Source organism: Chinchilla lanigera, unplaced genomic scaffold, assembly GCF_000276665.1.
Source record: "Chinchilla lanigera isolate Chin_1 unplaced genomic scaffold, ChiLan1.0 scaffold00061, whole genome shotgun sequence".
In the NCBI taxonomy this organism is placed as follows: domain Eukaryota; kingdom Metazoa; phylum Chordata; class Mammalia; order Rodentia; family Chinchillidae; genus Chinchilla; species Chinchilla lanigera.
The window spans coordinates 9,557,621-9,570,412 of NW_004955462.1; the positions used below are offsets into that span (position 1 = coordinate 9,557,621).

Here is a 12,792-nt window from a genome sequence, read left to right on the forward strand (position 1 = left end):
GTTCGGTTCCCGGTACCGGAGAAAAAAAAACAAAAAAAAAACAAAAAAAAAAAGAAAATAACCACATGCAATGATAATATGAATCTCATATAATGTAACAGGAAAAATGAGTATCTAACAAGTTATTATGTGAGAGGCCTTTAAAAAATCATGTTACTTGGATTTCTTTTTGTCTAAAGAACAAATATTTGGATATAAATGACTGACACTAAAATACCATTAAAACATATTCACTGGGATTAAGTTTGAGATCAGCTTTGTCCATGACAAATACAGTACATATAATTTGAAATATTCCAGTAATCCCACGGAAAATAGTAAAAAGAAACAGGTGAAATTAATTCCAGTAATATATTCATAACCCAGCATTACCAAAATATTACTGAGATAAAATCAATAGTATTAATCTTTATCTGAGAGTGGGATGCATTTTATAATTCCAGCACTTGTGAATTTGAACAAGCCACGTTTTAGGTACTCAACGCCACCTGTGGCCAGTGGATGCCATATTGGATACCACAGACTTAAAAAACGACTGAATGGGGGCTGGGGATTTAGCTCAGCGGCAAAAGCGCCTGCCTGGCAAGCGCAAGGTCGTGAGTTCGGTTCCTGGTACCGGAGAAAAACCAAAACCAAAACCAAAAAAAAACCAAAAAACAAAAAAACAAAAAACGCCTGAATGTTAGTGAATTGTGTTCTAGAGCCAAGTGTGATTTAAAGACTACTGCCGCTCTGTCCAGGGTAGGAGTGGCTCATAAGGCTCACAGGAAAGGTTAGTATCTTTCCACAAGGCAGAATATGCCAACTGACTCAGAGAGCTCTAATTCTGATGCTGTCTGTATAACAAAAGTACTGTATATAATAGGTCCTCCTATTTCAGTTGTCAGTGAATGCTACAGTACAGAAGCAGGCTTTCTAAAGCTAGCCAGCACTTAATTTAGTGAAGCTCAGCATATTTTACAATATAATCAGTCATATACATGTATAAAGCAGAAGTATTTTCTTAGGATGACTCAAAAAGAGAAACATCTATAAATTTTCAATATAATAATTCTGTGGTATAAATCACCTGCAATTATTATAAAATAACCAGATCAAAATATATATCTCAAACCTAAGAGATACTGGAAAAATCTTACGCAGTTTTTTTTGTGTGTGTGTGTATGTGGCACTTAGGGTTGGATCCAACTCTTTACATTGAGCTACACCTTTCACCCTTTTTAATTTTGAGACAAGGTCTCACTAAGTCAGAGTTGCACAAGCTAAGTTTGAACTTGCACTCTTTCTGCTTCAGCCTCCTAGAGTCTCTGATTCAGGTGTGTGCTACCACACATGGTTGACATATTTTTTAATGATAAAATCTATTACTAAGCTGCAGAAGACTCTGCTTTTGTAACTGCCTTATGACAACTTCTGGTAGTTTTCTTTCTAAAATCTATTTTGAATCTGGTCTACAATCAGGACATCTTCCAGTCAAGTTTCTTTTCATTTCTACTCTCCAACTTACATACTATCTGTGTTAAAAATAATTCTGAGTTCCCCTCCTAACGCCACAGAAAAGAGGCTATGTGGTATCTCATTGAACGAGGGAAGCACATTCTTTTTATTGTCAAGTGAAAAGGAAGGACTCACTTCTTCTGCCCTTCTAAAAAATATAAACAAGATGATTTCTTCTAATTGCAGCTGGCCCTAAATACAATTACACCTTTGGATACTGTTAATCCCATTTCCATTCATTATTTCCTCAGTTCTAAATCTATCAGAACAATCCCTGTCATGGGGCACCTGAGGCTGCAGTTGCTCTTGTTTGACAGACTTCTGTATACATGTGTATGCTCTTAAGAGGAGGCCCTTTTCCTGTAGGAGGATTTCTTATTTCCCTTCTATTGCTAAGAAATTTCACTGTACGTCCAATCTTTTCTTGACCAACTTCTCACCTTATCAAACTTAATTTTACCTGAATTCTGAAATGGCCCTATTTCCAAAGATCTCATGTCTTGGGGCTAAAAGCTTAAAATGGTTGTTTTCTTTCCTCGCCAGTGCCACTTTCAAATAATTCAGAATCTCTTCCTTTAAATCCTGTAGGTTTATAAATCTTATCAGTGAATTCAACTTGGGCTAGGAGGTGATGACTCCAGAAACTATTCAAGGTATTTTTTTCTGATTATAATACTCTAACCACATTCTAGGTGTCTCCTATTTGAATGTCATATGAGCACTATATAACAATAAAACAGGATGATTAAATCAATTCTCCCCGTGAGTCACTCATCTATCTATCTTATCTATCTATCTATCTATCTATCTATCTATCTATCTATCTATCTATCTATTTTCTATGACCTTAAATTCTTGGTAACTTAATTCCTTGGGCAATTACGTTTTTTGATCAGAACTTGGGCTTGCTGAGCCTCAGTATCCTTAACAATGAAGATGTCACCACCGAGCTTACAGGTTAGGAGGAAGTTAGATCTGAGCACAGGTGAGTGTCTAGTGACTTCTCTTGGTTCCCATCCTGTCTGCTTATAGTGGCTTTATTGAAGTATCATGTGCCATAAAATCCATCCAATTTACGTGTAAAATTCAATGATTTTTAAATCACGTTTGAGTTGTAGAACCACACCACAATCCAGCCTCGTTGTGTCTGTTTGCCATTACTTGCCACTCCTACTCACTCATCTGCTTTCTGAAATCTCTATAGATTTTTTTTTTTTGAATTAGTGGTATTGGGTTTTGAACTCAGGGCCTGCCCACTGAACTCCATCCCCAGCCTTCCTGCTTTCTCCCTCCTCTCTCTCTCTCTCTCTCCTTCCTTTTATTCCTTTTTCAGTTTTGAAACAGTGTTTGCCTAAATTGCCCAGGCTGGGCTTGAATTTGTGATCCTCTTGCCTCAGTCTCCAAGAGTGCTTAGATTACAGGTGTTATCTGGCTAGATTAAAAATTTTTTTTTTTTACATAAATGGAACCAAACAACATGTAGTCTTTTGTACCTGGCTTCCTTTACTAAGGTGTATCCATGTTGAAACAGAAATCAACACTTCATTACTTTTTATTTGGTCGAATAATATTCTACTGTGCAGATATATCACATTTCATTCATTCACCAATTGATGGGCACTGGCTTCTTTACAAGTTGTCTGCTATAAATAATGCTGCTTATATGAACATTAATGTAAAAATTGTTGTGTGAATGTTTTCACTTGGGGCAAATTACCTGACAGGATGGCAAATTTATGTTTCATTTGCAAATAAACTTCTGAAGTTTTTCCCAAAGTGGTTAATATCATTTATATTCTCACACATGATGGAATATCAATTCCAGTGTTTCCACTTCCTCCCCAACACTTCTGGTCATTTTTGATCAGAGCCATTCAAGTGAATAAAACTGGTATCTCATTGTAGTTTTAATTTGAATTTCTCAGAGTAATGAAGTTGAACATCTTTTCATGTGTTCATCAGTCACTCATATCACTTCTCAGCCTTCTGGCTAAGATCAGGTGAAGTCACACTTTTTTTTTTAAAATGTGTACTTAAGTCCTTTGTTCATTTAAAAAGCTGGGGTGTTTATATTTTTACTGTTGAGCTGTACAGTCTTTATGCATTCTATATACAATTCCTTTATTGGATACATGATCTGCAAGTGTTTTCTCGAGTCTTTGGCTTGTGTTTTCATCTTAAAGGTGTGTCCTCCAGTACAAAAGATTTTACTTTTGACAAAGCTCAATATTTTTGTTCTTTTATGCATTGTGCTTTCTTTTGGTGGTGCATCTTTGTGAACTCTGCCTAATCTAAAGTCATGAAGACTTTTCTCCTACAAGTTTTATAGTTTTTAGCTCTTATATTTAGGTCTCTGATTCACTTTAGTTAATTTTGTGCATGGTATGAGGTTAGGCTCTAAACTGATCTTTGTGTATATAATCAGACTAGAATTATTTATTGAAGACTTCTTGCTATTGAACTGTCTTACACGTTTGCTCAACAGAGCATAAATTTAAAGGTTGGTTTGTGGACTTTCATTTTTGTTCCATTTATTCTAACATTATGCCTGCATTATACTGTTTTGACTATTGTATCTTTGTAGTAAGCTTTGAAAAATGGAGGTACTTGTCCTAAAATTTCATTATTTTCAAAACTGTTCTTGCTGTACTAGATTGCTTTAATATATTTTAAAATTTTATCAATTTCTTAAAAAAAAAACAACCCAAAATCTGTTGGAACTATGATGCTGATTGTGTTTGATCTATAAATCAAGTTGGAGTAAGCTGAAGAATGCCAAGTATGGAGGGGAAGTAGAAAGGATCAAGATGTGACATGTGTGTGTACCAATATTCCAGATTAATGTATTCACTATGTATTGCAAACATACATTAAAACATTAAAGGAAAAGAATAGTGAATCTCCCAAACCATCAACATGGAATATAAAATGTCTGTGTTTACTTAGACTTTCTTTCAGCAAACTGTAGTTTTTACTATATAAGTGTTCACTTCCTTTGTTAAACTTGTTTATAAATATTTTATTCTTTTGGAGCTATGATGTATAAATTATTTTCTTAACTTTATTTTTGGACTATCCACTACTGAATTTACTGATTAATTCTTGTAGTTTTTTGTGGATTCCTTGGGATTTTCACACACATAGGATAATGCAAATAAAGGCAGTTTTAACTTTTGTTCTCCCTTAAGAAACTGGTCATTTCCTCCAGTACAATGTTAATCAGAAATCTCAAAAGCAGACATTCTTGCTTTGTTTCCAAATCTTGGAGGCAAGCGGAGAGGAGTGAAGAGCACTCAGTCCTTCACTAAGTATGCTGTTGGCTCCAGGTCTGAGAATCTTATCATGTGTGACTTTTGTATTCTGTCAAGTATCTTTTCTCTGTGTATGGAGGTGATCATGTGTATCTTGTCCTTTCTTCTATTACCTAGTGTTTTATGTTAATTGGTGTTCAGATAGTAAACCAAGTGTACATTTTGAGAATGAATTCCCCTTTTTCATATATTGCCAAGTTTGATTTGCTCAGATTTTGCTGAGGGTTTTTGTACATGTTTTCATGGAGGATATGAGTATAATTTTTTCTTGTGATATGTTTATTTAGCTTTGGTATCAGGGTAACATTGGCCTTTAGAAAGCAAACTAAACTAAACTAAACTGAACTGAACTGAACGGAACTGAACTAAGCCAAGCCAAGCCAAGCCAAGCCAAGCCAAGCCAAGCCAATCTCTCTTCCTCTTTTCCAGAAGAGACTGGTAAGGTGAATGCCCATGTGAACTTAAAAAAATGTGTTTTCACATTCAGAGATTAGTGTTGATAAAACCTTATATATCTTTGACAACAAGTAGGTATATAGTTCAAATTAATAACTGAAAATGGATTATTAACATTTCCAACTATCATTCTGAATTACTTATTTCTCCTTTTAATTCTGTTCATTTTTGCTTCCCATATCTTGAATCTTTGTTGTTATGCGACTAAATAATTGTAATTGTTCCATCTTTCTATGGAATAAACTTGTTTATTATTAGGCAACATTTTGGAAAAAGAACTAGAGTGCATTTAGCTGGGATTATAAAAGAATATGGAATTTCTATACGGTTTTGCAACATATCAGACACATGTTTCTGGAGAAGTCAGGATAACTTTTTTATTGATTCTAGAAGTGTATCAAGGACCTTTTATGTGCCAAGTGCTATGGAAAATAAAGATGACTATATCGAGATTTTTCTTTAAAAAAAAAAGAGACTGAGGATATGGTTTTTCCCCTTTATTTCTAAAATCCAATTCCAAATGATAGTAAATAAACAAAAGAGGAAATACGAGCTCTGTGGACAGATTTCAGACATAAGATTTTTACTAGAAACTGTATGTCTATTTTATGGAAGGGAAAAGTCTGTAGTTTTCAAATTCTCAAAGATGCCTAACACTTAGGTCAAGAAGTGCTGTTTAAAATAAATAAAAATTATAAAATTTTCTAGTAACAAAAATGTAATACAATATAAAGCCCTTTACTGAATTTTTACAACATACTTAGAGTTGAAGAGTTATTATAAAATTAACTACGAGTAAAGAAAATCAAGTCTCCAATTCTAGGTTAAATCAAATTTGATTTTGAAATATCACAAAGCCACTCAATGCCTTACAAGCATATAATCAACATTATGAATTAATTTTCAGCATATTGTACTATATATTTTGCATAACTAGAAACACATAACAAAGTGCTATAAATCATCTTAAATTATTGGAAAATTTGCTATTTAAAGGAGGCCAAAGGAAAAAAGACTGACTTCTTCAATAATTATTTATTGTTTAGTGTGTTAGGCACTAAGATAGGTATCAAAATGAACACAGTATATAGATCTTTTGAGAAGTACAAAGCCCTTGGGAAAGACAGATTTATAAAAATATACTTATAATACAGATAGATAGGAATGAACAACTTCCTGGGGAAGCTAAACAATGTTTCCAGAAGGAACTGATATATATGCTGGAGTAGTTTATCAACATCAGACCAAGAACTGCAGGCTACAATGGATGACATCTCAAGATGTAGGAAGGGTTACAAAGGCATGGATGGAGTTTCCTATGGGTTGTGGGGGTTGGTGAGCAAAGGTCCGGAGTGGCAATAAACTTTGAGGTGATAAACCTGATGATTTCCTGAGTGCAAGAAGCTGCAGCTACTAAAACTGTAAGGGAAGGAGTTACTTAAAAATTTGTGCATTTGAAATATCTCTAGGTCTACTAACATGGGAAAGTACAAAAGAGGTAAGAAAGCAGAGTGTGGTGGCAGACAACTATAATCCTAGCAGAGTCTGAAGCCAGCCTGGGCAACTCAGTAAAACCCTATCTCAAAATATGAGATTAGAGATAGAGATAGAGATAGAGATAGAGACAGAGATTGAGATAGAGATAGAGATTGAGATAGATTGAAAGAGAGAGATAAAGGGAATATTCTTGGGTGAAAGAATCTTTTCTGACAAAATCATGCTTGATATTTTTTGAAGTTCAGATTATCATACATAACTTAAAAAAACACAGACATCTTTTGTTAGGGCTAAGTCACAATTTAATGGCAGATTCACACAGAAACTTTAGAGGCCTATCATGTACTTAATAGCCACATGCCTTGGGACTGCTCACCTGTAACAGAGAGATTAGTCACTGCAGCGCTGGTTAGGGGGAGGACAGGGTTGACTGTGAGAGTAGCTGCTGTACTGCTTGTCACAAGGCTTGGCGTGGTTGCCACCTAGAGGTCAGACATGAAAACATGAACAAAACCCTTAAAATCAAAACTCGAAACATCTTGTAACTACTTCAATAACGGAAAGTCAGACACACTCTATGTCAGTGTATACTATTATCAACTTTACCTAAACAGAAAAACTATCTGACAGGATCTGGGCATGGTGGTGGTGGTATCTTATGTTGCTTTTAACTTTTCATTTTGGTGGGAGCAAGACTGATTTGTTTTTGTTTTTAATGAAATGGTATTACAGGAAGATTGCAAAGCAAATTTTTTAAAAACTCAAATTTCTTTTTGAAATAAAAAATTTTGTCTAGTTTTCTAAGAAGTACTGCTTCTTTTCCTAGTACAAATAAATCTGAAACACAAAAAAGTTACACACAAGAAACTCTTATGTAGTGATCATCTTTTTTATACCTACTATCTCATCAACTTCATAATTAAAGCTCCATCATTTAACCACAGGCTTCTCTTGACTGATATGTACTTTTAATGCTGACTTTAGCTTTTAAAGCCTTCACTGGAAAGATGTTCAAAATGGAATAAAAATAAATTAATAAAAAAGGAACTGAAATGAAAACCTGCCATCTCTTGAAACTTGGTGGGCACAGGAGCAGTTACATTTACAATCATCCTAAAAGTCAAGGGAGTTACTTAGCACTACCTGTCCCTGTGACTCAACAAGGACACGAATATATGAAAGGGACTGTTGTTTAGCATGAGGATCTAAGATGATCATTTTAACATAATGAGAGCTAAAGATTCTCTGAGAATTAACTGTCAATAATGTTTAATAAATAAGGCTTTAGACCTCAGATGAGTAAAGAGTCACTAAGGGGTTTTCTGGACTTACTATCAGTTACTGAAGAACTTAATAAACCATACAAGAGAATAGAATGGTGGAAGCGCAATAAAACAAGAAAGAATTAAAGTTGTTACTCTAAATTTATTCAGTATGAATGTTGTATACATATGATAAATTCTTGGTAGGAAAAAAATGATTTTGTAGGCCATTTGTAAAATTGCAATAATTAGCCTGAGGCTTCCATTCTTACCAGTGAGGTTGGGCTGGGGAAAATTGCTTTGATAGGTGAGCTGCTGGTCCCACCACTACTTGGTGGGTTGATTCTTTTTTCCTTCTGGCGTCGGTTACAAAACCAAACACGAATCACCTCTTTTTCCATATTGAGCTGTTCAGCAATCAAGGTGATCTCTTCTGAGGTAGGCTTTTGATTCTAAAGAGGGGAAAAACATCTTTTGTAATAACTTTTGAACAACTGATATAAATGAAAGCAGCAGACAAGTCAGAAAATAAAGCTGTGATATATATGACCACATTAGGCCATTTCAACAGACAGCTTCTGTAGATATTCACTCTACTGGACATGGTTGTGTTTACTATACTTATTCTAAGTTATTTCTGAAAATTTTACATTTTTAGGTCTGTTAATCTTGAACAAAATTAATAAAATACCTATGCAAATTTTTTTTTTTGGTACCAGGAATCAAACTTGGGACCTTGTACTTGCCAGGCAGGCACTTGTGCCACTGAGCTATAGCCCCGGCCCTTTATTTATTTTATTTTATTTTAATTAATTTATTTTTGTAATCTTATATACTAGCAGGACTTTTGCAGTTTTCTCAGTACATTATGCACACTGACCAACTTGACTTTATGGTACTCCCCTGAGTCAGGAGAGGCAGGTATCTCACAGATGTGGGGACTTCAGTTTTAAGAAAGCAAGTGACTTCCCTATTACACAGTTAACAGGAGGCAGTGCCGAGGAAGAGTGCTGACTGAGTGATCCTTGCAGTACACTCAAACTTTTTCTGAATTAGAGAAGTCAAAATTCTGTTGGAAGCTTTGATTACAACATCCCCTGGTTAAAACAAAAAACAAAAGACAACTTGCTGAACATCTGTTGAACTAATTGGGATTCCACAGCCCGACAGTCAAGGTACCCAGTGTTCTGGCCCCAAGCTACCATTCTAGAGCAGATACCAAATTTGGCCAACTAGACTACTAATGTTTGAACTGCTAGAGCTTATGGCTTCCCCAGAGGACTCTGACAGGGAATTCTGCTTGAAGTGTTTTTCTCCTACCTTTTCCAATCTGTAGAATGAATTTCTATATATCATACGGACACCATTACCTCTTTCACACCAAATGCTTGAGTGGATGCAAACAAGGTCTGTTCTGAGCCCCTTCCAACTCTGTCTCCTTTGCCAGTAACTTGCTGTTGTATTTTTTTCATTATATTCAGGCGTTCATAAAGGCAGAGACTGACAAGTTCATCTTTCATCATCCACAGTTCCCAATACCAGTATCATGGCCAAACCTATGCACATGCTAAGTAAATACCTAACTGACCTCCAAGAAACTCTTCTCTAAGGCCGCACGGATGTTGGTCTCTATGCTGGTGCGTTTCTTCCTCCTACGATTCAAACCCTCCACTCCCTGCCCTGGAGAATTCAGGGCACTTGGGCTGGAGACAGACGAATCAGATGAGAGGTTCTCTGTAGGAATGAAGAAAGCAAAATTAAAATGAGCTGAGCCTAATGATTCACGTAAACAAAACATATATTAATACCAACAATAAAACTGACAAACTATTTTAAGCTATACAAAAGTGTGAAAAGATTTTCAAATAACCTACCTTAAAACACTATTCATAATATGGGTCTTTCTACTGTCCTTACTGGCATTCTCTCTCCCAAGATGAATGACTATATTGTCACCAAATACTTTTTGATTTCTGTTTTTGAGAAAATATTTACTATTCTGAGGCTTAGACAGAAATCTCTCACTTCTGTTCTGTTCAGTTTTTATGAGCTCTCAGAATAAAAGGAAGAAATCTTCTTGGAAATTACTGAATACTTAATTATTTAATCTTATAAGTGATCTCTCATTTTATTGGTATAAGTGAGAAAGAAATACACTTATTCTTAAAGTTAAAAATAGTTCTCTTTCATTTAATAGCTTAATAACCGTAGGTATATCATACATCTGAGATTCTCTGTATTATATGTAAAATGAGATGGAGTGCACTCACTGTTTTTCACAATGGAACTCAGGGAGACTATGGATGGCAAGGCCACACCCAGAGCTACTCAATCAACACCCAGCAGGGTGGGTATTTCAAGTTTCTCTTACCCAAATCTACACATCTATAGTAAGAACCACAGTATTCTCAAGCACCTCTGTGGTTTCATTTAGCTCTCCCAGTCTATGATTCTGAGGCTCAAAATCCAAATTTTCCGAAAGTGTATCTTGACACAAAATAAAGACTAGATGTCCAAGTTTTTGTATAAAATTGATCTTTGAAAATCAATATAGCCATTTTTAATAATAAAAGCAGAAATATTATCAGGAACAAATTCCATTAATTCATCAAGGCAGAAATAACGAATCTGTTCTTCAAGTTTATCTAACTATACAGGCCTTCTTATTCTCTTCCTCAACTGTGCGAGTGTACTGAATCCTGGGTCAAATACAAGAAATTTTAAGGCTGGAAATTACTGCTGCTTATTTACCTTGTAATTACTAAAATATTTAAATGAATCAGCTTTCTGATTTAAATAGTCATAATTTATAATGATCACCCCAAGATTCGCAAGCGTCAAAATTTTTTAAACTTTTTGTTTTATTGGTACATTTTAGACATACATAATGATACAATTCATCATAGGGAATTTGTACCTGTACATGATATATCTTGTTTCTTCTTTTCTTATTCCCCTCCCCACCCTTCAACCCCAAATTCTTTAAGAATCAATAATTGAGTAAGAAACAAAACCCCAGATTGTAAAATTTCCTCTCAAAATTCCAATGGGCACTGAAGAAATTTCTTAAGTCACTTACCTGCATCATTTAGCCACTTCTCTAAAAGTGGCTTTAACTTGCACATGTTCTTAAAGCTGAGGTTCAAGGCTTCAAAGCGAGAGATGGTAGTTTGGCTGAAGTCGTTTCCATATAGTTTACCCATAGCGAGCCCAACATCACCCTGTACAGTCCAGAGCAGGAAAGGTGGTAAGGAAAAGAAAGAGATTCCTTTCACTAATGTTTACAGCTTCTACTGTGCAGGGCCGCTCCAATAACTGCTCTAGATGAAGAACCTAGCAAACAATCATTCTTTACTGTGTCCCACCTAAACTCTGTCATTAAGCCAAGCACAGTAGTCCAAAAGATTGTAGAACCTTAATCAGGTCAGCATTCAACACTGCCCCAGATACTTTCCCTTCTGAACCCCTGTTTGTTACATTACATAATAATCAAGATATTAAAACTTCTATTTAGTCTCAAAAGATAGTGTTGATTCCAACAACCCTCTTAATTCATGTAACCAAAGTGATTTTAGTAATCTTTGAAAATCAGTTTCCCTGGGTCACTTATAGGAATTAGATGTAATGGTCTGGATAATCCTAGGAATTTCTGAGCTAACCAAACTTCCTATATATAACTTTAAAATTTAGAAACGATCCCTCATTCGTTTTATTTTTCTTTCCTATAAAGTATTTCTAGATCAGTAAAAAAAAAAAAATCTATTTTCACCCTTAGTTTGGATTTCAAAGTTGGTTACAAAAAACAGGTATTCTAAAAGACCATTCTGTAACCATTATAGAGACAGAAATTCACAGCAGAGAGGTTTGACCCATTTAGTAAAACCTTCATGAGCACTGGAAACTTGGTAACCTCCTAGCAATAGAACAATGATCTCCTGAATATATTACAAAAGATGTCTTCCAAATGAGCCTATAACCTTTGAAATGTATACAATGCTTTTCTTCCAGCTGGATCTTCCTATTTAAGCTGGGAAAAGTCATATCTTAATAGTTATTTTATAGACATATAATAGAAACTCATGGAGTTTAAATGATTCATCCACTCATTTCAATTAGTTTAGTGCAAGGCAAAGACGAAACAGCATTTCTGGCCCTATATGCTACACAGCTAATTCTACAGAGACAGCCAACTCAAGGTCATTCTGCCAACACTTACTTTGAATTGGGACTGTCCTAGTCTTTTGACACTATTCCCCAGGCATATTTTGAATCCAACATTATTAGGCACATGTATTAGGTAGTATTAAAGGAAATGAAATAATATTTATTAAACTCCACTTTTTTACTATTGAACAATTTCTGATAAAAGGTTTAAAAGAGGACAAATGTAGAACCATAAGATAAAATGAGGCATAGAGAATACCTGACTTTCATATGATCTATGTGATCCTGTGTTGTCCCTATAATAGCCACCAGCCATATGTGGCCATCTGAATTTTAATTAAAATCCAATAAATTAAAAATCCAGGGGCCGGGTATGTAGTTCAGCAGCCTGGCAAGCACAAGGTACTAAGTTCAATTCCCATACAAAAAAATCCAATTCGTCACAATACTAGCCCTTTAAGCGCTCAGCAGCCACTAGTGCTTGGTGGCTATTGTACTGCACGACACGATAAAGAACATCACTGTCAGCGCCAAACACTCTCTCCCCAGCTAGAATGGAGGTGGACTTTTTATTGATTTCCTTCCAATTATAGTAAAACTGAAAG

General features: G+C 35.2%; 1 protein-coding gene across 5 annotated transcripts in view; it reads right to left on the bottom strand.

Moving 5' to 3' along the window:
- The window catches only part of Pou2f1 (POU class 2 homeobox 1), a 165,069-nt gene that overhangs the window by 12,499 nt on the left and 139,778 nt on the right, over positions 1–12,792 (bottom strand). For all 5 annotated transcript variants that reach the window (XM_005398232.2, XM_005398227.2, XM_005398229.2 and 2 more), the window contains 4 exons: positions 11,103–11,244; positions 9,612–9,757; positions 8,296–8,475; positions 7,138–7,243 (listed from right to left, as the gene is read on the bottom strand). In XM_005398232.2, coding sequence (XP_005398289.1) covers positions 7,138–7,243; positions 8,296–8,475; positions 9,612–9,757; positions 11,103–11,244 — 574 coding nt within the window. The remainder of the gene's footprint in view (positions 1–7,137; positions 7,244–8,295; positions 8,476–9,611; positions 9,758–11,102; positions 11,245–12,792) is intronic.